Consider the following 24,512-nt stretch of genomic DNA (forward strand, 5'->3'; position numbering starts at 1 on the left):
CACAAGGTGCAAACAACTTTAGTCTTGTCGATGTTTCTATTGGGAAGCTTCTTAAAAATTAATATTCCCTGAAGCAAACCCGGCGGCTTCATAGCTGCATCCATGTTAGCACGTCACGTTTGATGCGGTAATTTCACAGTAACGTTATGTTGTGTTCAGACCAAACGCGAATGGCGTGTCAAGCGCGAGTGATTTATATGTTAATGCAAAGAGCCAATAGACCTACTTGCTGCGCGAATCACGCGAATGAAGCCCTGGTTATGAGATGATGAGGCGGCTTCTGCTTCCGCGAATGACGCGAATCACGCGAGTTGAAAAATCTCGTTCTCGCCCCGTACAGTGAAGTTAAGCTGGTATACATCCGCGCTAAAATATCAAGGTGAAAGTCATCATAGCTTGCGTAGTATAGACCCAGCTCCCAACCCAACTTTGAGAATAGATTAACGGCGACATTTTTTTTATCGCGCGATAAGAGTCTCACTGCGTTAACGGCCCACCACTAATTGTAATGCTATATAGCAAAAATATGTGGAGATAAACGGTATTAGAAGGACAGCAGCGATATAAAAAAAAACAATTTGCCCAGAAAATTACATCCAATGAATCCCTTAAAATTTGAGAAGCACTGATACTAAATTTTTCCACCGATGGATGATTATTCAGAGTGATAACTGCTGATACAGATTCTGAAAATAAAATTAATATTTAATTAACTTTCTAAATGCTATTAATTAATATAATTGACTACTAATATTGAAAATCAAACTGGTAATGTTTCTTAAAACAAAAATTGGTTGGTTGCGATACCTGTCAGTCTTATGGCCTCTTTGGCCAAAGAGAGCAGCCAAAGTTCCCAGACCTTCAGTATGAATGCTGTACGAATCTACACATAGTCTAAAGCCACAAGTATGGTCTGGTCATCCGCACACCACCCGCATGATGTTTTTTTCGTCATCAGAAGAAGGGTCTGCAGTCGTACGCTCACCCTGTCCGCGTTAACCAAGAAGAGTAAGCTAAGAAGCATATCCTTCTCCATACTGTTTGGTTGTTGTCTTGCTGTTTCAGCACTGTCCTTTGACGGTCTGGTAGAGCACACATCTGTTTTGCTCATGTGTCAAACTCGGACGTCCGCGCACAATCCGTGATGAGTATGTAAAAGAAGGTGTGCGGACACGTTTGTGCACGAGACGAAGACGGACACAGAAGGTCAAGTATACCCATGGCTTAACGCAGGGGTTCCCAAATTTTCAGCCCGCGACCCCCAAAATAACTTGAGACCCCATATTCACCGGAGGTGGTAACAGTATACATACCGTAATTTCCGGACTATTGAGCGCACCTGAATATTAGCCGCAGCCACTGAATTTTAAAAGAAAAATATTATTTTGAACATAAATAAGCCGCACCTGTCTATAAGCCGCAGGTGCCTACCGGTACATTGAAACAAATGAACTTTATACAGGCTTTAACGAAACACGGCTTGTAACAAAAATAAATAGGCTTTAATGAAACACGGCTTGTAACAAAAATAAATTGGTTTTAACCAAAACCGGCTTGTCACAAAAAAACAGCATCGTTGTGCGTTTCAAAATCACCATCGGTGGAAGCTTTTCTCACGATGCCGTGCTCAGAACACAGGTGAAATGCATTTTTTCATGCCCAGTTGTTTTCAGTGTGACGGATGATTCGCATTTCCTGTTGACAGTCCGAGTGAGAGGCAGGTCAAACGTCAGAGGAACCTCGTCCATATTTATGATGTCGTGCGGGCCGATGGAATGCTCCACTATCTTTGCATCAGTGAATTTGCGGAAGTTTGAAACTTTTTCCTCGTAGTCGGGAGGGAGCTGCTGACATAGACTCGTCCGTACCCTGATGGACAGGCCTTTACGTCTCATAAATCTGAGACACCACGATGGTCCACCTCTAAAATCCTCAAACTTCATCGCGGTGGCAATTGTTTTGGCTTTCAGTCGGATCTGCACAGTTGAAACACCTCGGCCGTCTGCTCTCTGTGTGTTGACCCAGTCTTCGAGCTCATTTTCTAGTTCGGGCCATCTGCTTTTCTTTCCTCTGAAAGCTTTAGTTGTCTTTTTGCACTGAGTCAATTCCTCACGCTGCTGTTTCCAACGTCTTATCATCGACTCATTAAGACCAAGCTCCCATGCAGCAGCTCTATTTCCTTTTCCAACAGCCAGATCAATCGCCTTTAACTTGAAAGCTGCATCATATGCATTTCTCCGTGTCTTTGCCATGATGAGGGTGACAAAATGACTACCGTAATCAGAATGATGGGAAGTTTGAGCGCGCTCGATTTAATCTAAATAGTAAACAAAAAGTTGTTTGACCTTAACCCGTTCGGCAATTTCATTGGTCTAATGAAAGTTTCATTCCGCCCAAAAACTGAGCACGTCACAGAATGTTTTAAAAAAAAAAAACGGGAAAAATCCATATATTATGTGCCATGCAAATGACACCGAACGTGCTTAATGACAAAACACTTCTGGGAATCATCTTGAAACCCTTCCTTCTCGGCCTTGCAAACCTCCGAGGGATTATATACCTTCATACTGCCCAAATCAAGAAAGAATTGCACATTAGCTGGTGCTAGTCCAGCTGGTGCACCAATCCCCAAAACTGGATTCTCCTAAACCAAACATATGCTGGTGACAGGCTGTACTTCCCTTTTCACCAGTTAATAATGCTTATTAACATACAGACAGAAAAAAATCACACAAACGCATACTAAAAAAATTCCTGGCAAAGGCATGAGTGGGTAAATGGGCTCGTTGGTCAGAAATTCACTCTTTGCAAGGTTAGCAACCAGCCCCTTTCCTCTATGACGCACAAGAGACCATGATGAACTATTTGATCGATTTTAGACCTGAACAGTAAGCTGAGACAGAAAGAGACACACACACACAGACAAAGAGAGTGGCAAACAGTAAAAAGGTTTATAGTTTAGGAGACCATAGGCCACTTACTTGCTCCATCAGTAGCTGCCTAGCAACCGAACAAGCCAGTCATCAGCAGACTGGTCACTGTTGTCAAGGTGACCGCATGCAGACCCACTCCAACTTTTTTTAAGTGTGTTAGGAATGCTGTATGAAAGCTCTCCACCACAACATAATTAAACTAACACATTGTCCAGACCTAAAGCTGCAGCATTGTTCACCATGCCGTCACTGCTGAGTCACTTCAGCATAAAAAGACCAGATTTCTTGCATTATTTATTTTTAAGTCAATTTTAATATTACTCACATTTCACTATCAGCAGGAGATTCTTAAGTTGCTATTAAAAAGGTTTGTCACCCTTTGAGACACTCAGACGTGTATGTGTGTTATTTTAGATGGGAGATATCCAGAAATAGCAGCATATTGCTCCTGAGAAATATGTTACTGCAAATTATAGCTGCTTGTCTCAGACAGAATCGTCTCTCTCTCTCTGTAACGGTTACGACGGTTGACAGGTCCATGGAGGGATGGAAATTAGTGTCCTGGGGATTTTGGGACCACAGTGTGGTTTACTAATGAGCACATAGACAAGTTATCCGGAAATACCTGGGGAGTGTAGCAAGACACCGGCGGATGTGTCACCACCATGATCAAACAGGAATTGATTAGTGTAATATTTTATTTTTAACTTCATGGATTTTTCTAACTTTCTTAAATAATTTAATTTAAGTCTGAAATCAGACGATTTGCTATGTAGTATATCTATTATGGTAATGCGCTATTTTATAAGGTACAATGTGGTCAAAAAGTCCCCACATGTAAGTTGCTTTGGATAAAAGCGTCTGCTAATTGACTAAATGTAATGTTAATGTAAGTCTATATTGGAAATCTGAAATTTTAAACCTTAGCAGAGAAGTGAATACATGTTATGAAAAAGAAATATTACAAATTTGTTTTGTTTGATGTATATAACAAAATGTACATTAATGACGAGGTTATGCAGAATGTAGACTCACATTAAAGCCAGGCTCAGGTAGTTAGCAGTGCTGCCCCAGTACATGGGGTTGTCCATCACGTTGAAAGGAAACCCGGTTACCTTCTGATCCATAAGAATGTCAAAGTAGTCCCCTGTTTAAAGAGAGAAAATAAATGGTCAATATTGGTCAATGGTCAAATTTGGTCAAATGGTCAATTCTAAATCCAATTAATCCGGCAACATTATTATAGGAATGATTAATCAAAAAATCTCTCTCAAGTTGTTTCAAACCTGTTTTAATAACTTTGTTCTGTTGAAGATAAAAGAAGAATTTTGGAAGACTTGGATATTATCACGACGCATCTTATGACTAGTCATGAGACGTGCCAGAATGTAATGCTACATTCGAATTTACACTCTTAAAAATAAAGGTACTTCACAATGCCATAAAACACATTTATTTGTCTAAATGGTTCCATAAAGAACCTTTAAAACAAAATGTTCTATGTGGCGAAAAAGGTTCTTTTCAGATTACGATAATGTAAAAAAAGAAATGCATCTTTAAAGAAACTTGACTGAAGGGTTCTTCGTGGAATTTAGAAATGGTTCTTCTATGGCATCACTGTCTCTCTTGTATTTCCAAGAGATGCATCCCTGGAATGTTTACATGAATATCTAATGAAGGGACCACTAAACAATATTAATATTTTTCTTCTACAAATGTATAATTTCACTTAAGTAGACATATATTAACCTATCACAGTATGGGTTATTTTTATGAGCTTTCCTGTAGCTCAGTGGTAAGAGCATTGCGTTAGGGTTCGAAACCAGGGGATTGCAAATACCTATGTAAAATGTATAGGATAAAGTCGCTCTGGATAAAAGCGTCTGCCAAATGCATAAATGTAAATGTAAATGTAAGGAGCCTCAAAAACGTGGACCCCTTCAATGACATTACATGATAGGAAAAGCCAGAATATTTCATATAACTCAGATTGCGTAGGGTTGGAAGAAAGTAAGTCATATATATTTAGGATGGCCTAAAGGATTTTCAATTCCTTTTACCAGTGAATAAATGTTATTATTATCCATTATACTCTTGTACATTGCACAATCTGATGCAACATGACACAGACGAGACAAAGCCTTCAAAATTCCTATCATGTTATCTTAGAACATGGCTGGATACTAACCCCGAGAGATTTCCAAGAAAATCAGGGATCAACCCTGCTTCAAGCAAATCATTTTATGAAAATTCAATGGCTTAATTTAAAATCATTATTCAACTTAGCTTTCACCAGTGATACAGTATATAAGACTTCAGATTTCTTGTCAAATGCCCAATTTAAGTCCTGTAATATTTTTTAGATAAAAGCATAATCTATTTCAGGGTCATGGGAATGATTCTTACTAAAAACACAGTGTTTGTCAAGTTTCAAGACAATTTACAAAAACAATTTTGTTGTCTAATGACTTGCTCTTTAGGAAACTAAGACCGATTATAAAGCTCATTGAAATCATTGTAGCATGCCAGCAAAAATAATGTAGACTAAACATTGCATTCCCTCCATGATATGCGCTCCTTTTAGGTCAACCAACATAAAACCCTGTTTGATTTTGTGATCTAGTTCCAAAATCCCTGCACCTGCCCTTAAAAGAAGTAGAGCACCCTTATGTTACCGGAGCCTATGTAACCACCCTTTGCCATGTCTGGGTTTTAACCCTCCTTCTTTCTCTCTCTGACCCAGTTTAGGACAAAGGTCTGACGGTAACATGCACCTGGTTGTTCAAGCTCCAAGCGGTTCTATTATTTGTGTTTCACTTTTCGAGACATTCATTATATATCTCTGTTATATAAGCTCCTATACTGGGGAGCCTTTCGATGGCTCAGGGTGGTGGAGAGAACTTGCTAAATAATCTCTCACCTGTATTGAAAGAAAAATGGGCAAATCATTCACAAGTCCAAAGCATTACTAACCCGATTACAGGGTAAATAATGAATGTACTAGCTCAGCAGGTGGAAAATTGTTCTGTTCTTTTTGTTTGTTGGAAAAGTCATTTGTTTCTTTATTTCTTCAACTTGAGGGTCACTGTATCATTATGTATGGTCTACTTTGAGATGTAAAAATAGGGAAAACAATTGAGGATTTATTTATTATCGATGTCTGATATATTTTAGAAAAATCTAAATAAAGGCAATGCTACATGCCTAACTCCTTCCAGCCTCCGCAACTGTTCTGTGACGTGAACAGAGCTAGAGCATTTACCTGACAAGCGTTTACCCTACTTCCGATTTGTACACGTCACGCTGTGAAATAGGTCTATTGCATGGCCAGGAAGCATCTTTCTACACAGACAGCTATTCAGAAGTAGTTGTTGCGAAAACAATAGAAGAAGTGTTTGTACACAATGTACTAATACTAAATCTTCTCCTATCACTGTTTTGCTGACGACACCCAGATTTACATCTCATTTCATGTAGACGATACCACTGTAGCAGGTCGCATTACAGCCTACCTAGAAGACATCTCAGCTTGGATGAAAGAGTATCACCTTCAGCTTAACCTTGACAAGACAGAGCGGTTTGTATTTCCGGAACACCCTGCGGTGCAACACGATCTCAACATCCAACTTGGCAATAACACAATCATTCCTACCAAACAGCCAGGAACCTCGGAGTCATATTTGATGGCCAGCTTGAAAAGACAACGTTCTCATGCGATTTGCCTTATTTAACATTAGAAAGGTAAGACCCTATCTGAATGAGTATGCGGCACAACTCCCTGTCCAGGAGCATTCAATATGAAGGTTGGACTACTGCAATGCTCTTCTTGCTGGTCTTCCTGCACAGGCTATCAAACTTGGTTAAGAATGCAGCAGCACGCCTTGTCTTCCAAGAGCTCAAAATGGCTCATGTGACACCCCTTTTCATCTCTCTCCACTGGCTACCGGTTGAAGCCCGTATCAGATTCGAGTCACTGGATCTGCACCGGCATGCTTTTACACCCTCTTACACCCCATCAAAAACCCTGTGTTCAGCAAATGGGCGGCGTCTTGTATTGCCTTCTCAAAAGGGCAGTAAATTGATTTCCCGCTCTTTCTCCCTCTCTGCAAGTCGCTATGGATCAAAGTGTCTGCTAAATGACTAAATGTTAATGTATTAAAATGTGTTTAAAAATTGTTTTAAGACCTGTTTAAATTAGAATGGTTAATCCCGAGTGTATTTGTAAAACTAAAGTCCATAAATATAAATCAATGCCTGAAGAAAACAAATAGATTTTGCTTAAAAAGAAAGAGCAATTAATTTAATTAATTCATAATAAAGGATTAAGGATCCCCAAAAGGTCCGATAAATAAAATAATTCTAAAACCATCAGTTAGATCATGGTGCTATTCTACGGGGGGAGTCGTGGCCTAATGGTTAGAGAGTCAGACTCGTGACTAGAAGGTTGCCGGTTCGATTCTCAGGACTGGCAGGTAACGACTGAGTTGCCATTGCGCACCTTACCCCTACTTGCTCCCCACTGCTCCGGGTGTAAGTGTGTTCACGACTTGCTGTGTGTGTGTTCACCACTCTCTGGATGGGTCAAATGAAGAGGTCACATTTCAAGTATGGGTCACCATATCTGACAAGTAGGTCACTTTCACTTATTGTTCAGACACAGGTTTTAGATACAGGAAGTGCTTTCCATGCACACAATTGAAGGCACAGCGTGGTCAGCATAGGTTTGGTTAAGAGGTGTGAATACAGACAATCACAAAACGTGTTAGCAGGTCCAGCCTCGCAGAACATTAAGTGCCTTTAAGATGTGTGTTGGATGAGAATTGTTAAGCCCACGTAGATCTAGCACTTACGAAATCCTACTTGAGCTAGATGTTAACCCTGAAGGGGTGTCATAGCATTGACAAATGTAATAGTATTTTTAAAATAAGAACTATTAAATAATTACTTATCAATACTTTATGTATGTTCATGTATGTACGACATGTATGCATGAAAACACGCATTATAGATTTTTTGGCCAATACTGGTTTGAACTGATTTGATTTTGTTTTATAAGACAGAGAAAAATCGACTATGCGATAGACAAGTGCAATGCATTCGCACAATCAATGTATAAACTATACATTTATAAAAATACATTTGAGCATTAGAAGGCGTGCATGTATGCCAATTATGTATGTATGGGAAGGACAGAAAAATATATAAACATTAGCCCTGCTGATCCTGTTGTGGCGTCCAAAAATTCATAAAATGTTAAATGCATTTGTTAATCACTTTGAATAAAAGCATATTCTAAATGATTAAAAGTGAAATGTAACGATAATGTGAAATTGAATAGGCGGTCTTTCGCAAAGACACTACCTCTGCTTTTTATTAATTTAGGAATTTAACACTCTTTGCCACAGTCATACTTATTGCTCAATAATGAAGTTTTTCTTTTGTACAACTTCCAATAGAGGTCCGATTGATCATTTCTACCTTTTATCCACATTATAGATTCCAAATGCTATGCAAAAGTCTTACATAAATAAAGTGGGATTTCCTGCATCTATGGTTAAAAAATATATCAAATATGCCCGTATAGGTGCAGTGCAGGCATATTTAATTTAGGAGAAGGCTGTTCTTTAATTATATTTTGTCTTCAAACCCAATGAGAGTAAAAGTAGCTTAAAGGAAAATGCTGTTAAAACACAAAATTCATTTCAAAATAATTCTTTGTTATCACTTCATTCATTTATAATGAACATAAACGCAAAAGGTGATATAACTAATAACTAATGCATTTTTAACGTGTTTGAGTAAAAAACAGGGATTATGTGACACTATCTTTATAATTACTTAATCCCATATCTAATCATTTAGCCTTGCAAACTGTAACTCTCAGCTGTTGATTACTATAATTACCGCCATTATCATTCACAAAGAGCATTACATAAAATATAATGGATTTGTTATTATTGCCCACCATAACTCTTTGTCAGTCCTATTCAGGATTCTTTTCATGTCCGATGAAAAGCAGTAGTGATAGATGTAATACAGAAGTATAAATGAATAAGTTTCAGTTACCCAGGAAGGTGCCACTAAATCCCAAGGCCAGGAAACTGCTGATAACAAACAAAGAACCTATAGCCATAAGAGCTGCTCCTGCATAGTACACCACTGCATTATCCAATGCCTCCCAGCGTGGTTGTCCCTTCATGGCAACAGTAATACTGAAAGAGAGAGAGATGAAAAAGATTAAGTGCACATCACTAAAAACGTATGATTCAAAATATAACAATCTAGCCTGCGTTTGTGACACAATACATAACAGTTATCTGAAGAAACACTATTTCCGACTGCTTCCGACAGCAGGTACACCTGTCTTGCACTGGTCTGTGTTTGAATTATTAGAAAAGATACTAGATAGAATATTTGTGTCAAAGAAAAAGTGGGTCAGGGTGACAACCACCGGCAGAGGTAACTTTAAAATGGATTTCTCACAAACATTGACAGGCCACAAGACCAATCTGATGGGAAGCAGGCTGCTTCAATTAGTTTAGTCACTGGCTTTTTGTCAGATAGACTCATTTAAAGGCACCAATCAGGATGTGGTGTGCCAGTTCCTAAATCAGAAAAACCTTGTCTGAATGGAAATAATATTCCCAATCAAGTACTTGCAAAACATATGTACGGCATAACTGACGGAAATTGGGGAAGGCTACTTGCTTTTGGGAAAAGCAAAAACTCGATAGGTTATATGGACATAAGTTTAGTTCTGACGGATCACTATCATCAAAAATCATTGAGGACACTATACAAAGGTAAAAAGGGCATTATCAGCAGCACCTGACCAAAAGGCATCTTGCACAAAGGATAATGGATATAATGAAAGTTGGATTGGACACACAACTCATGAGATGTCTCTCTGGCACCTCACCAACAGGCATCTTTCACAAAGGATAATGGATATAATGAAAGTTGGATTGGACACACAACTCATGAGATGTCTCTCTGATAATAGCAAAGAAAGGTAAGTATGGTATACATTTCTATAATCATTTATCCCCCAAACACAGAGGATGCCTGCCCGACGAACCCAGTGAAACCTCAGACCTCCTTTCATCTATTCATATTCCTGACTGCTCCCCCTGTCATGCATAAGGCGTGGGAAATGTCCTATTGGGCATTTAAACTGTGCTGAAATAGTGGGATTATAACACCTAGACCTATTAAGCGAATCTGATTTGGCGGTATGGTTCTGCTCATTGGACCGCCTTTATCTTTACCTACAGCATGCATACGCTGTGTCATCGTTTCAATAAGCTTCTCCAATGTTCAGATTCCAGAATGTCATACATTTTTCGCCAACATCTTGGATTGATGATGGGAAAGTCTTCTCCAGCACATTTTATAGATTCTCAATGGGGTTAAAGTGTGGACTCTGTGGTGGCCAATCAATGTGTGAAAATGATGTCTCATAATCCCTGAACCACTCTTTCACAATTTGAGCATGATGAATCCTGGCAAAGTCATCTTGAAATATGCCTGTGCCATCAGGGAAGAAAAAACCCATTGATGAAATAACATGTTCATTCAGCATATTCAGTTAGTCAGCTGACCTCATTGTTGGGCACATAATGTTGCTGAACCTAGACCTCCAATCCTTATTTTTTGGACGGGCAGTGTGTCTCTAGAGGAAAATAACACAAATTATATTTTCACACTTAAAAGCGTGCTTCTCTAAAATGTCCATTTACAGCTGGGTGATATAACTACATTTCTTTTGAAATGTTTATGATAAATAGTATTGAAATTTTGGCTTGAATTGAAATAGTCATCTAGATTGCTGCCTTTAATATGGAATGATTCAAAGTGATTATCTGATAAACAATGAGCTACAATTCATTTTATTTTAGTAATGTTCTTTGATGTCTCACGTCGCGTCTGTTACATATATATCAGTCATATGTTATTGTCACCTGATGTAAAGATGCGCTCTGATGCAGTGAGCACAAAGCTTGGATTCATTCGCGCAGAGCAGAAGTGCCAAAGCACAAGCCATCTAAAGAAAATCAGTCCAGATTTAACTGCAATTTTCTGTTTCAAACTAAAATGGCGACAAAGAGTCCACTTTTTTATTACTTTAAATCAAATGTAAATGCTCAACATGTAAGGTTATCATTTTCCAAACCTTGCAAATGATTTTGTTTAGTATGTTTTCTGAAAAATAATATTACTATTTTGAAGGGACTAATTCATCATTTACTTTCATGTCTCACTTATATTGCTTGCTGTTGTGATAAAAAGGATTATGTTTGTGTTACTTGTGAAAAATAGCAAAATTGCCTGTTTATGCCATCCTTTCACACTTTTCCTAATTTTCAACAACAGTTTTAATTTAACAGTAAAAATGTCTACAATTTTACATCTTCAGCACAATTATATAATATATAATATTTCTTATATTGCCCAGCCAAACGGGTAAAACCACTGGATAGCAACAAACTTACACTGTAAAGACTGTAAAGGACAAACAAGCTGACAAAAGGCGCCTGTCCTACTGCTCTAATTCAATACCGCCTCCGTAGACAAGGACTGTTCACATAGATCCACTTCACACCGACCTGTCCTTTAGCCCAAGGTAATTTTCACCAGGGGGAAAGTTTTTCCTAACAGTTCTGTCTATCTACTCAAGGAAGGAGTAATTATCCCCTGTATCTTTCTTCTTTCTCTTTATTTTTGGCCTTTACACCCAAACTGTAAACAAGTCATTTGGACTTCACTGGCCTCCTCTTCCGACTAAAGCCACCTGGCTGTGCAGCTTGTTCAGGAGCAGAGGAAAAGAAGGAAGGCTTGTAGAAGAAAGAAGAAAAGAGGGAAAGGTCAGTGTTATATAGAAGACCATTGTGTTTATTTTTCTAGGTCTCTGGGTCATGGCTAATAAATTGGTTGCACCTTAGGATGACACTAGGTTTAACCATTTGCACTGGGTTAAATAACATCTTACTTAGCCATACGTAGAAAACCAAAAAGGGGAAGCACTTCAGGCTATCGGTTTCAAGGAACATCAACAAATATGAAAAAAAACAAAGTGAACATTTGCACTTAAAAGTGAACTTTTGCCTCTGATCACAGAGGCACTTTTTTTAATAGTTTTAAAGTTTTGCAGCAAAGGCCGAACAGTTGTAGAACAAGTTACGTCGGTTATCAGCTTGAATAAAAACACAAGTGCAGGTCATCACATAAATAGACAGGATACTGAAAAAGGACATTAACGTTTAATAAATGTATACATTTCAGAGTTCTGTATTTTCAATGCTTAAAGGAGTCATATGGTGCGTTATAAGTTGCCCATGCATATATTAGACACGTAAAATTGGTCAAATTAAAGTGTCTGAACAAAAGATGCATTCTATCTAAAAGCAAATGCTCACCCAGATCTGCCTGAAACGCCTCGTGTCACCACACCCTGGCGAATGTACGTTACTTTGTAACATGATTTGACTAAGACCGCCCAAATCTAAACGTAAGTAAGGCGGGCGTACTTCTTAAATCTCATTGTATCATCACCGCCGCAGCCATGTCGCGGAGATGCTGTGTGTTTCGTTGCGAAAACAAAGACTCTTTGTTGGCCCTGACAAAAAATGAGACAACTAAACACTAAAGGTCACATTTTGTTTACAACACTGTTCCAGAAAAGTACAATCTGAATGTTCAAGTTTTCACCGACGTTGCTTCACAAACCTTGGAGAGATATTTAGACCGGCCTTGCGCGAAAGCTTTGTTTAAAAGGTGGGGCCATTCCAAGCATTAAAACTTCACTGGCGCTTCAGATTCGCAACCCGTATGTATATTTTCATTGTAAATTACTTTGTTACGGACTAACGCGAGTTGAGTTTGTCTTGTGTTGTGAACTGCAAATGCAGACAACTGGGCAACGAGAAAAAAGACAACATAAGTCCTGAAAATCAGTAATAATCTTCCAACTACAGGCAACAAATGTCTTGTTTAAAATGTCTTTTTATTTAGAATTTATTGTCTTTGTTGAGTCGTGACGAGACGTGGCGTAACACTAAACACGTAGCACACAAAAATCGATCGTGTTATTTATTATGCTACCATTCCCTGCTGTAATGCGAACTTGTTTCTATCTCACACAAACTCTGTACAATGTATATGGTTGTTTGTTTATAGTGTTCATAACGTCGTATATAAAAGGTAAAACAGTTATCTATAGTTTTTTACTATTTAACATCATATTTTTTAAATAAAACCTTTTTTAATCCTTAATAGTGTATACACATTACATTACATCTAAAATGAATGATAACTTTAGTTTTAGCCGTGTTTTAGTCCATCCCACTCTCCCCACTAGCCCGGAAATAATCGTACAGGCGTATCTCTCTTTTTTAAATTTTATCAAACGAACTACTTTTCGAAAATACAATGTATGCGATACTACTGTATACTCACTCAAGAGAGATATGAGATTGGCAGACACCGCCTGTGATACACGATCTTTAAGTATTTTATCTTCTGGTTCAAATTAAGCTGACTTTTATTTTGGTGGGTCGTCACGCAGACACTTGAGTTTCAGTGTGATTGACAGTAGCTTCGTTCAAACAGAGAGATGCTCATAAAATAAATTTAGAACAACTCATGTCCACGTGTAGTGAGATACAGACAAATCCACGAGTGTCAAGCTTGTAACATGTTAAAGTGTGCAGCTCATTCACTCAAAGACACACAGAACAAGTATATTTGGATAGTAGAATTGAGCTTTTGTGATTCCTTACATGTTTTCCCACATGGCCATGATCAGAGAACTCTAGATCAATGGATTCTGCTGGAAAGCCAGTTTTAATTGCAAATACAAAATAAAAACGAAAATAAATAGTGGTGTACCATTAGTTAACCACACACGAACATGCACAACAACAAGATGGAGATGGTGGTCTAGTGGGTTAAACCACTGAACTGGTAATCAAAAGGTTGCTAGTTCGATCCCAGCATCCACCACCAGTGTGTCCTTGAGCAAGACACTTTACTCCATGTTGCTCCAGGGGTATTGTCCCTGTAATAAGTGCACTGTAAGTCGCTTTGGATAAAAGCGTCTGCCAAATGACTAAATGTAAAATGTAACAAACGCACTTCAGACAAACAAGCAGCTCTGTCTAATGCACCTTCCAAACTGTATTGCACTGTATAGCACAATTTTTTTTTTCATAGCATGTCGCACTGTACAGCTATGCGTGTACCCCAATAAAATAGCAAAGAAAAATAAAGCAATTTTGGTAAGCAGCCAAATAGGTAAAAATATCAAATACATTTAAACAAACAATGACGATTTTGATGATACGCTTTTTGGATTAATTTCAATGGATTTTTAATGAACTTTTTGTCGTAGGCGTACACAGTAAATTACATTCTTTCAGCAGTCAGTAATAGGCCAGTTATAGTTTTGTTTTGTTAATTTACTTATTTTAAGATATATTGTGTTTTTGGGGTTATTGTCTGCTGGAATTTGAAATGGAGACCTCATCTCTAACAAGAATTGACGTTTACACATGCAAAACAATTGATATTGCACCCAATAATTGAATATTAAATTATTGCAACAATGAAAAAAACCTCATAAGTCCAAGAAGCGAACTGAAATGATACGGTCTAGCCTCAGGGAGGATTTCCTAATTGTGTGATTTGCGTCATCTGCTGCTCCTGTTTCTGACATTTTTATACATATAAGGTGCCAGAAAAATTATGTTTTATTTTCGAGAATATGAAACATTTATGTAGATTAAAACAGCACAACATTATATTAAATTAACCAACCTTACAAATTAAAAAAACACAATAATGCACCAATAATGTTAATTAACAGCATTATATACTGTATAATATTAAAACACTGAAATTGACCGTTTTGTGACTTACATACTTTTATTTAACCAAAGTTTTGACAGATAAACATTAAAAAATGTCACGCTGTTACACGCGCACAATGAATCTAGGGATAGCCAAAGCTGTGAAAGATACATTCATTCCATCCTTAAAAACCTGTGGAAATAAGGTCGCATTTTGGGACTGCTTTTGAAACAACCTTTGAATCGGGACAGCCTTACCAGCCTTCAGTCGCGCTGCTGTGACGCAATCGGTGTTAAAATGCAACATCTTCTTCTCTCTTTCCTCTCCTGTCTCTCGTTGAATATCTCCCCGCGGATTGTTGTGCCGCTGGTGGTGCCTCACTAGGACTTTTTTGACTGCATACTGTATGTTATTTAATAAACATATCTGTATTTCCCCGGATCGGAGTCTGCCACCTTGTTGTACCAAGACACCCCTACTATGTACCAGTAGATGTTCTGACCCTCCATAGCCTCCACAGTGTTAAATGCCTCTTTTGGTCAATGAAGCAGATATCTACATTTATCAGGGCTCCAGGTTAACTATTTGCACTGGTTGCACTGGTGCGCCTAACTTTTTTTCTTAGGAGCACCAGCACAAAAGTTAGGTGCACCCAAATTTTCGATCGCATCGCATTTAACACATTAAACATTTAACTGGTTTTACCAGTTAACTTTTTTTAATGTCCATATAGTCAAAATTTACTTGTTAACAATTAACTAACAATCTGGAGAACAAATACTTTTTTATTTGAAGCACAAATCTACAAGAAAGGTAACTCACTGAAAAAGTGTGGGTGATTAAAGTGCTTCACCTAACTGAAATTTAAACTTAAAAGATCTCAAGATAAATGGACCAGGGCTTGACATAACCTGGGAGGTTGATGGCTCCGTGCCAGAGCATTGCTTATGATTTTCGGACGGATCAGGCCTTAACTTAATATTATTCACGAAAATTTTGTCAATTGTTCTTTTCATATCATCCGCGGCTACATCCATTCTGTTTAAATGACGGCATTAGGCTACTTACCTCTCTCTGTATGACTGCAGCACACGCCTTTTCAAACGTAAACACCAGAGGTTGCGCTAGATTTTTTTTATTGTCCGTCATTTTGACTGACAGGCTCGTAAAAAATCTGTCATTATCTATTATTACCCGTGACTATGGTGTGAGGTGACATTAGGTGGTAATTAGAATGTTCATGACGTCATCAGGCTGTACTTGCGTCTCGGAACTTATTGTAGTTTGATACAACCGAATGCCCAATAAAGCCGTTGTTATTTATATTCAGTTATATATTTAATCTTTTAATGTTTATTTTCATATGTGATTAGATCTGGGAAAACCCAACATATGGTGAAAATGTGTATAGGCCTATTACAGTCTTTGATACCATATTAAAGCCCTTTCCAAATCAGTTTTTATTTCGCTCATACCTTCTGTATGTAACAAAAGTTATGGCTGAGGTCGGCTGAAGCGCTATGAGGTTCAGGAACAGAATTTGAATAAAAAAGTGTTTAAAGTTAAGTGATGAAAATCACAAGTCCAGTATCACAAGTAAAAGTCACTTTACAGTGGTAAGAGACTTACTCTAATAACAATTTATTAAAATACATTTCCTAGTGTTGAAGTCTATAAAATAATGTACAAAACCATTTGAATAAAACGAAAGTAAGAAAAATGGTGCAGGGCACATTTAAAGAACGAGAGCTCTGCAATTATCACTACACAAGGAAAATAACAAACATTACGGACAACAACTTATAAGTAGTGAAGCAAGTTTTACCATGTGCATAGTGTCTGGACTTTTGATTATCCCTTGTATGTTTTGTGATCGCGTTCAGGCTCGCATGAGCAGCGGACCGGGGATAACTCCCATTGCTGCAGACTGGGAGCTCTGTCAACTCAAGAAAACATTGTATATAAAAACTTTGCATGCCTTAGTTTGCACAGGACTGGCGGGAAATGTGCTTTGATACTCCTTCATTCTTCATGTTATGTGGTTTACTTTAATAGGTGAACGGTCTTTCCGGTGTCCCAGCGCGACATCCGACGGGTTTTCCCAGATCGCATCACATGTTTAGCTGGTCGCTTCGCGAGCATATCACGATGAAGGGAAACGGGAATTTACAAATTGCCCTCATTGTAATCCGCCAAAATGACTCCAAAAATCATTGGTAAAAAATCTGTCAATGACAGAGAATTTTCGGTTAACGCGACCTCTGGTACACACACGTACAGGAATATCTGGACCACGGCCAATCAGAGGGGGGTCCGCCCTTCACTATCATTGATTGGTTTAGACCACGATATGGGCCTTATGTGTGTCTGTTGTCGAATCACAGGGAGAATTTCAGAGTTGCAGAGACTTTTATTCTCCCTCGAACGGCTGGTCGCACCATTGAAAAATAAGGTTATTTTTAATAGAGACTTGTTTATAAACCATCTGATAACATTATTTTTTCAACTGCTGTGTGAATTAATTTTTGCCACCTTTAAACCGCATTGAATACACCTAAATGTTATTTTAGATATAGCTTCCATAACCTTGAAAAATTTAATTTGGTTACAAACCTAGCTTATGGAAATTGGTAACAAACCTAGCTTGTTGTCTCCTGCTTCTCAGAATAAAAAATCAGCTCCAATATTTCTCATTACATCATCTAAAGAGCCAATTAACTAAGCTAGTGGATTCAGTTTCGTTTAACAGCTCTCTATTCCCTAAATGTCAACAATGTTCTTGTTCATTTATATTTATCTAATTGTAGAAGAAACAATTTATACATACAGTCATGGCCAAAATTGTTGGCACCCCTGAATTTTTTCCAGAAAATCAAGTATTTCTCACAGAAAAGTATTGCATTAACACATGTTTTGCTATACACATGTTTATTCCCTTTGTGTGTATCGGAACAAAACAAAAAAAAGGAGGGAATAAAGCAAATTTGACAAATTCATACAAAACTCCAAAAATGGGCTGGACAAAATTATTGGCACCCTTTCAAAATTGTGGATAAATAAGATTGTTTCAAGCATGTGATGCTCCATTAAACTCACCTGGGGCAAGTAACAGGTGTGGGCAATATAAAAAAATCACACCTGAAAGCAGACAAAATAGGGAGAAGTTGACTTAGTCATGGTATTGTGTGTCTGTGTGTGCCATACTAAGCATGGACAGCAGAAAGAGGAGAAGAGAACTGTCTGAGGACTTGAGAACCAAAATTGTGGAAAAATATCAACAATCTCATGGTTACAAGTCCATCTCCAGAGATCTAGATGTTCCTTTGTCCACAGTGTGCAACATTATCAAGAAGTTTGCTACCCATGGCACTGTAGCTAATCTCCATGGACGTGGACAAAAGAGAAATTTATTAAAGGTTGCAACGCAGGATAGTCCGGATGGTGGATAAGCAGCCCCAAACAAGTTCCAAAGAAAATTAAATCTGTCCTGCAGGCTCAAGGTGCATCAGTGTCAGCGTGAACTATCCGTCGACATTTAAATGAAATGAAACGCTATGGCAGGAGACCCAGGAGGACCCCACTGCTGACACAGCGACATAAAAAAGCAAGACTACAGTTTGCCAAAATGTACTTGAGCAAGCCAAAATCCTTCTGGGAAAACGTCTTGTGGACAGATGAGACCAAGATAGAGATTTTTTGTAAAGCACATCATTCTACTATTTACCGAAAACGGAATGAGGCCTACAAAGAAAAGAACACAGTACCTACAGTCAAATATGGTGGTGGATCAAAGATGTTTTGGGGTTGTTTTGCTGCCTCTGGCACTGGGTCCCTTGACTGTGTGCAAGGCATCATGAAATCTGAGGATTACCAAAGGATTTTTGGTCGCAATGTAGGGCCAAGTGTCAGAAAGCTGGGTTTGCGTCCGAGATCGTAGGTCTTCCAGCAAGACAATGACCCCAAACATACTTCAAAAAGCACCCAGAAATGGATGTCAACAAAAAGCTGGAGAGTTCTGAAGTGGCCAGCAATGAGTCCAGATCTAAATCCAATTGAACACCTGTGGAGAGATCTTAAAATTGCTGTTGAGAAAAGGCGCCCTTCCAATTTGAGAGACCTGGAGCAGTTTGCAAAGGAAGAGTGGTCCAAAATTCCTGATGAGAGGTGTAAGAAGTTAATTGATGGTTATAGGAAGCGATTGATTTCAGTTATTTGTTCCAAAGGGTGTGCAACCACATATTAAGTTAAGGGTGCTAATAATTTTGTCCAGCCCATTTTTGGAGTTTTGTGTGACATTATGTAAAAAATTGCTTTTTCACCTCCTTTTTTTGTTTTGTTCCAATACACACAATGGGAATAAACATGTGTATAGCAAAACATGTGTTAATGCAATACTTTTCTGTGAGAAATACTTGATTTTCTGGAAAAAATACTGGGGTGCCAACAATTTTGGCCATGACTGTATATGAAACAACTGTCATTAAGTCTTGTAAGCTTTGAAAAGAGCTTTTTTTCAGAGCGACCTCTGAAAACAACACCGTACTGAGTACAGAGTACACAGAAGATTCCTTATACTTAATGATTTTGGTGTTCAGCTTTAGTCTCCAATCACTTCCTGTTATGCTAGCATCTACATAAAAGCTGAGAAAGCCACAAAGATTGTTTGAAGGGCTCTGAAGGACTTTATAAAGTCAGAGAATGAACACACATATAGCACAAAAATACCAACAGTATGGCTAAAGAATTACGAAACAGATCTTTACATTTTCAGTATTATCTTGCAGTCTTTTTAAGACGCCAACTACTAACGAAGCCAGCAATGCAGCTAAAGATGTCCCAGTATGAACAAGAAGTTATTTTGTGACCTTTTAAGATCTTATGAGCTTCAAGAACCTTTCCAAATTTCTTGTTTATCAATCTTTATTGCATTGACTGAAAAGCAAGCAAGTCAAATTGTTTGTTATTGAAGAGAGCAGGTCAGGTCAAACCCACACAGGAACTATGAATAAATGATTCCAGTGTCTGTGTCATGTCCCTCCACTCTTAATTAAAAAGCTATTAGAGGTCATAATATCCTGTACCTGCTTCTGCCTACAGTTTTGAGTAGGCACCGCTTCATGAACAGGCTTCTTGAACAATGCTGTCTTATATCCAGGGTTTTTCCTGCACAGAGAAATTGGAGGCGGCCGCCTCCGTCAAAAAGTCGTGCTGCCTCAGACTCTCGCCAAATTGATGTTGGGTGTCTTCACAAGAAATGCTGCATGCATTAAACAGACTGTCATTTCTAACTGCAGTTGCGGCATTATGCCACAGTGGAAGCGATGTTTCCTTATCAGCACACTGAGATGCTAAAAAGAGTTGCACAACAAGAGCTAGCTGTGTTACAAGGCTGTTTGTTTTGCATCAAAGTAGCTGTGCAGTTGGGATCGTTGAATCAGCGCATACTGTAAACAGCAAGTTAGCCAGTATGAATGCTCATTGCGTTCAGAACGACTCGCACAAGAATGACTCATTTCAACCGATTCATTTAGACTATTTAACTTTTCAGGCACTAGTGAATACAAGAGATCATTGAATCATTTAAAGTGAACCACAGAGAATGCAATATGTGAATGAGCTTTGCTCATTTAGTAAGACTGGTTAGTTCAGTTGGCTATCGTGGCCCGAAAAGTTAGTTTAAAAAAAAAAGAATTTATTAAAAGAATGTTTTATATAACCTCATAATTGTCATTTTCATATAATTTTATTGGAACTTCTAATATGTCCGAGTCACTTTGGTTAAGCCACATAACGGTATGGTAGGCCTTCTTATGTGTGTACAAGATCGGGATGGCACCACCTCCATCTCGTTTTAAGCAAGGAAAAACCCTGATTACCATGATGGAAAATGTCAAACTGCAGTAGTTGTCTAGGGGGGAACCAGAAAAAAATGTCAGGCCATGTAACAAGAAGGCTCAAAAATTGTGTCCTTATACTGATGGGTGTGAGGGAACTTGGGCCCACCCTTACAATTTTGTCTCACATATAATACATTTGCAAAGAAACGCTACTTAAGAAACGCTTTAGAACACAATATATTAAATAAAATTGCCACACTGGATGCAGCCCGGCCTGCTGCGTCCGGTGTAGACACGGTGTTAGACTCGGCTCTTTCGAATTGTTTTCAGTTGGCAAGGAGCATTTTGCGTGCTGCTTCTGCGCGACTCACATTTATGTCCCAGTAGCGCCTCACATTTTTTAGACGAGCACTCTTGAGCACCTGAAGTTGAAAAAATCTCACCTCAAGCGCTTGACTTCCTGCTTCTTTTTTCTCATTATCCAATCGAATGAAAGGAGAGGCGGGTCTTCTGATGTTATGAGGGAACATAACAGTCGCTTGAAACATCTTTAGACTGCAATGATGAAGGAGAAACCTATGTTGGCTGACGCTGGTTAACCGAGTAATGTCAGAGCAAGCGCCCTCTGCTTGTACCTTTTTAAAGTTTCTAATAATATGATGGTTAATAGCAACTAGAGCGCTCATGCTATAATCGTTAATTGAAAGGACAGATAAATTGTTTTTACCAGCCAAGGTAAATTGAGACCAGACCAGCAAGATATAAATAGAATTCCACAAATTTCCATTTTTGACTGGCAAGTGTTATTGTAACTGACTGGACATGAACATGAATATGAACATTTGTCCGTAATTATAATGTTATGTCTGTCAACAGAAACAATATGATATGAAAACAAATAGAAATATGTAAACAACAACTGCTTTTTTGGAGCATTCTGTTTTTTTAAATACTGTACCGTATGAAACAGAGTGAACGCAAGTACGACACGATGATGTCACAAATATGCTAATTAGCATGTAACGTCACCTTGTGCAATAATCTCTCAAACCCCTGTAAGAAACGCTGATTTGTACGCTTATCTCAGTAGTGTAAACTGTAGGTTACGAAATGCAATGGGATAACATGATCAAAAATATTTATATTTACGCACCATAGGGATAAAAATACTAGAAATAATATAACAAGCTACACATTTTATCAGAACGAATCAAACCCATGACCATGGCATTGTCAGCCCCAAATTCTATCAGTTAACTACAGAAACACTTCAAAGAAATTCCATTCAATCTCAGTTAAGCAAAAAATCCTGCATAAACAGGTTTGCATGTGAGTCAACAATCACAATCTTTAGCTTCTATTGCAAACTATTCGTGCAAGAATGTATTAATCTACCTAATATTCAATAAGAAGCACTTAAAGTACTGAGAAAATCTTTGAAAATAGACAGAACATTGACTGCTGAGCTCGACACGCTGTTTATATATGCAATAAATAAAGGTGGCAGAACTAAAGTCTTTATTTCCTCACTCCAGTGGGACACAGAGAAAGGAAACGCTATTAATATTAAGTGGACTTTTATCAATCTTTTGGAGAATGTGCATCAAAGCTTAATTTCTTCCCTTTTATTAAGAAATGTCTTTGCCTGTCGGAGATGAGGATGAGCTGGAGTCATACCATCCTGGTGGTGGTAGTAGAGTTTGAATAAATTAAAATAACGTCTCTCTATATACCTGACATAGATTTATTTAATATTCATCAACATACATCACTGTTATTACATAATTTTACAAATAAATATTTTTTGTAGTTTCTGTGCAGCGTTTTATTGATAAAGCTAAATGAACATTAGGCACTATGGTTTATAACTGACATAACAAAGGTCAGTATATAAAATGGTTACATTTTCCAGTACAAACACTTTACTTGAAAAGACAAATGGGAAAAGATGTTGACTTCAGGTGGGAAGATGTAACTAAGGCTAGGTCATTTCAGACAGTTACAGTTGACATCTAGAAACCAGAAGAGTGCCTCGAATCTGATTTTAGGTAATACTCTCAATGACGGGGATTGCAAGAACACACAAAACACAGCGCTGTCTGGAGACCTCTTTAAAACACGGGAAATAACACACAAATGTTATTCGAGCCAAATGAAGAACAAGGTCGTGTTCTAGTTATTTTCAAATGCAGCTTCAAAAAAAGCTCTACCATGTACATCCCCCCCTAATATTTTTACTTCACCGATTTAACATTTACAATTACTGGTTTGGTTTGACACATTTGTGTTTCATTTCATTTTGGAAGAAGCACTGGAGTCTAAAGATGGGATCAATATAAGTCACATCCATTAAAATTGACTCTAAAGTTCACTTGCTGTAGTCCTAAAAAAGTGACAAAAGCTTTTTTCTCCAATTAAATCCATTGACATCCAGTGGCATTAGGATTTAGAATTTAAATAAGTCTAATAATTTTATCACTATTACTAAATTTAGCACCAACAATGGCCATTAATCTGATGCTCAGAAGACAAGTTCTTCATGCTACTCTAAACCAAAGCATCAGACAGATGGCTTTGTTTAACTGTCACTGGAATCTGAAACCTTCAGATCCTCAGAGATTCAGCTATGAATAGCTTTCATCCCCCGCCTTTAAGTGAATCAATTAAGAGAGGATTTGCAAGCAATCACAGTGAAATGATTCATAAACCATAATAAAGACATTATTTATGCAATGATTATTCACTAATGTAAATCTGATTATAAATGGAATGTGGCTAGATATAATAGGTGTTAATCTGTATACAAAACGGCTTTAGATTGGATCTTCTACAGTAAGTGATTGCTTTCTTAGGATGTAGCATCCAATGCAACATCTCAAAAACGATGCCAAAATATGCTATTGCTTATGCTTTATTTTAAGGCAAATATGTCTATATGTCTTGTTAAAGGCACTCTTCCTCTACCTAAAACATTTTGACCAGGGATGCACAAAAATTTCTGGGCGAAAAAAAGTACATCAAAAATATAAACCAAAAATAAATGGCTCTCATCACTCCAATTTCACTCTTGCTCCCACTGTTATCAAAGGGCGATTAAGCGATTTGAAAGAAACTTCAAAGAGTGTGTTTAGACTGTCAGTCTAAATCAGATTTTTTTGGATATCCAATTGAAATCCGATTTAAAGGATTTACTGTCCACACTGTGCATGTGCATGCAAATGTTCTTATTTGCCCAAATTTTTGTAATAATTTCTAAATGTTGATAAAAAAATATTGCGAAACGATGGCATTTCTATAAAAGGTATAGCTTACCCAAAAATACACATTTTTACATCATTTACTCAGCCTCGAGTTGTTCAAATTCTGCATAAATTTCTTAGTTCCGATGAACACAGAGAAAGATATTTGGAAGAATATTTGTTACCAAACAGTTCTTGGCCACCATTGACTAACAAAGTAGGAAAATTACAATGGTAGTCAAAAGTGCCCCAGAACAGTTTGCTTTCCTTCATTCTCCAAAATATCTTGTTTTGTGTTAAAAAAAACAAAGAAATGTATACAGACCTGCAACAACTTGAGGGTGAATAAATGAAGACAGAATTTTCATTTTGGATAAAACGTTCTTTTTTCTGATGATGATATGTGACTAAAACGTAAATTCATTTAAAAAATCATTTAGATGAATGTTGGTAGGTTTATGTATATCGCAGCCACTCATTAGCCATTTCATCCAAGCATTAAAGGGATAGTTCACCCAAAAATGAAAATTTTGTCATCATTTACTCACCCTCATATTGTTCCAAACCTGTATAATTTCTTTGTTCTGCTAAACACAAAGGAAGATGTTTGGAAGAATGTCAGTAACTGAACAGATCTCGACCTCCATTGACATTTT

General features: G+C 37.8%; 1 protein-coding gene across 2 annotated transcripts in view; it reads right to left on the reverse strand.

Annotated features, from left to right (window-relative positions):
- The window catches only part of pemt (phosphatidylethanolamine N-methyltransferase), an 85,206-nt gene that overhangs the window by 13,959 nt on the left and 46,735 nt on the right, over positions 1 to 24,512 (reverse strand). For both annotated transcript variants that reach the window (XM_056771132.1, XM_056771133.1), the window contains exons 4-5: positions 9,000 to 9,145; positions 3,969 to 4,080 (exon numbers count right to left, since the gene is read on the reverse strand). In XM_056771132.1, the coding sequence (XP_056627110.1) occupies positions 3,969 to 4,080; positions 9,000 to 9,145 (258 nt within the window). The remainder of the gene's footprint in view (positions 1 to 3,968; positions 4,081 to 8,999; positions 9,146 to 24,512) is intronic.

The sequence above is a fragment of the Triplophysa dalaica genome, chromosome 17 (assembly GCF_015846415.1).
Source record: "Triplophysa dalaica isolate WHDGS20190420 chromosome 17, ASM1584641v1, whole genome shotgun sequence".
Classification (NCBI taxonomy): domain Eukaryota; kingdom Metazoa; phylum Chordata; class Actinopteri; order Cypriniformes; family Nemacheilidae; genus Triplophysa; species Triplophysa dalaica.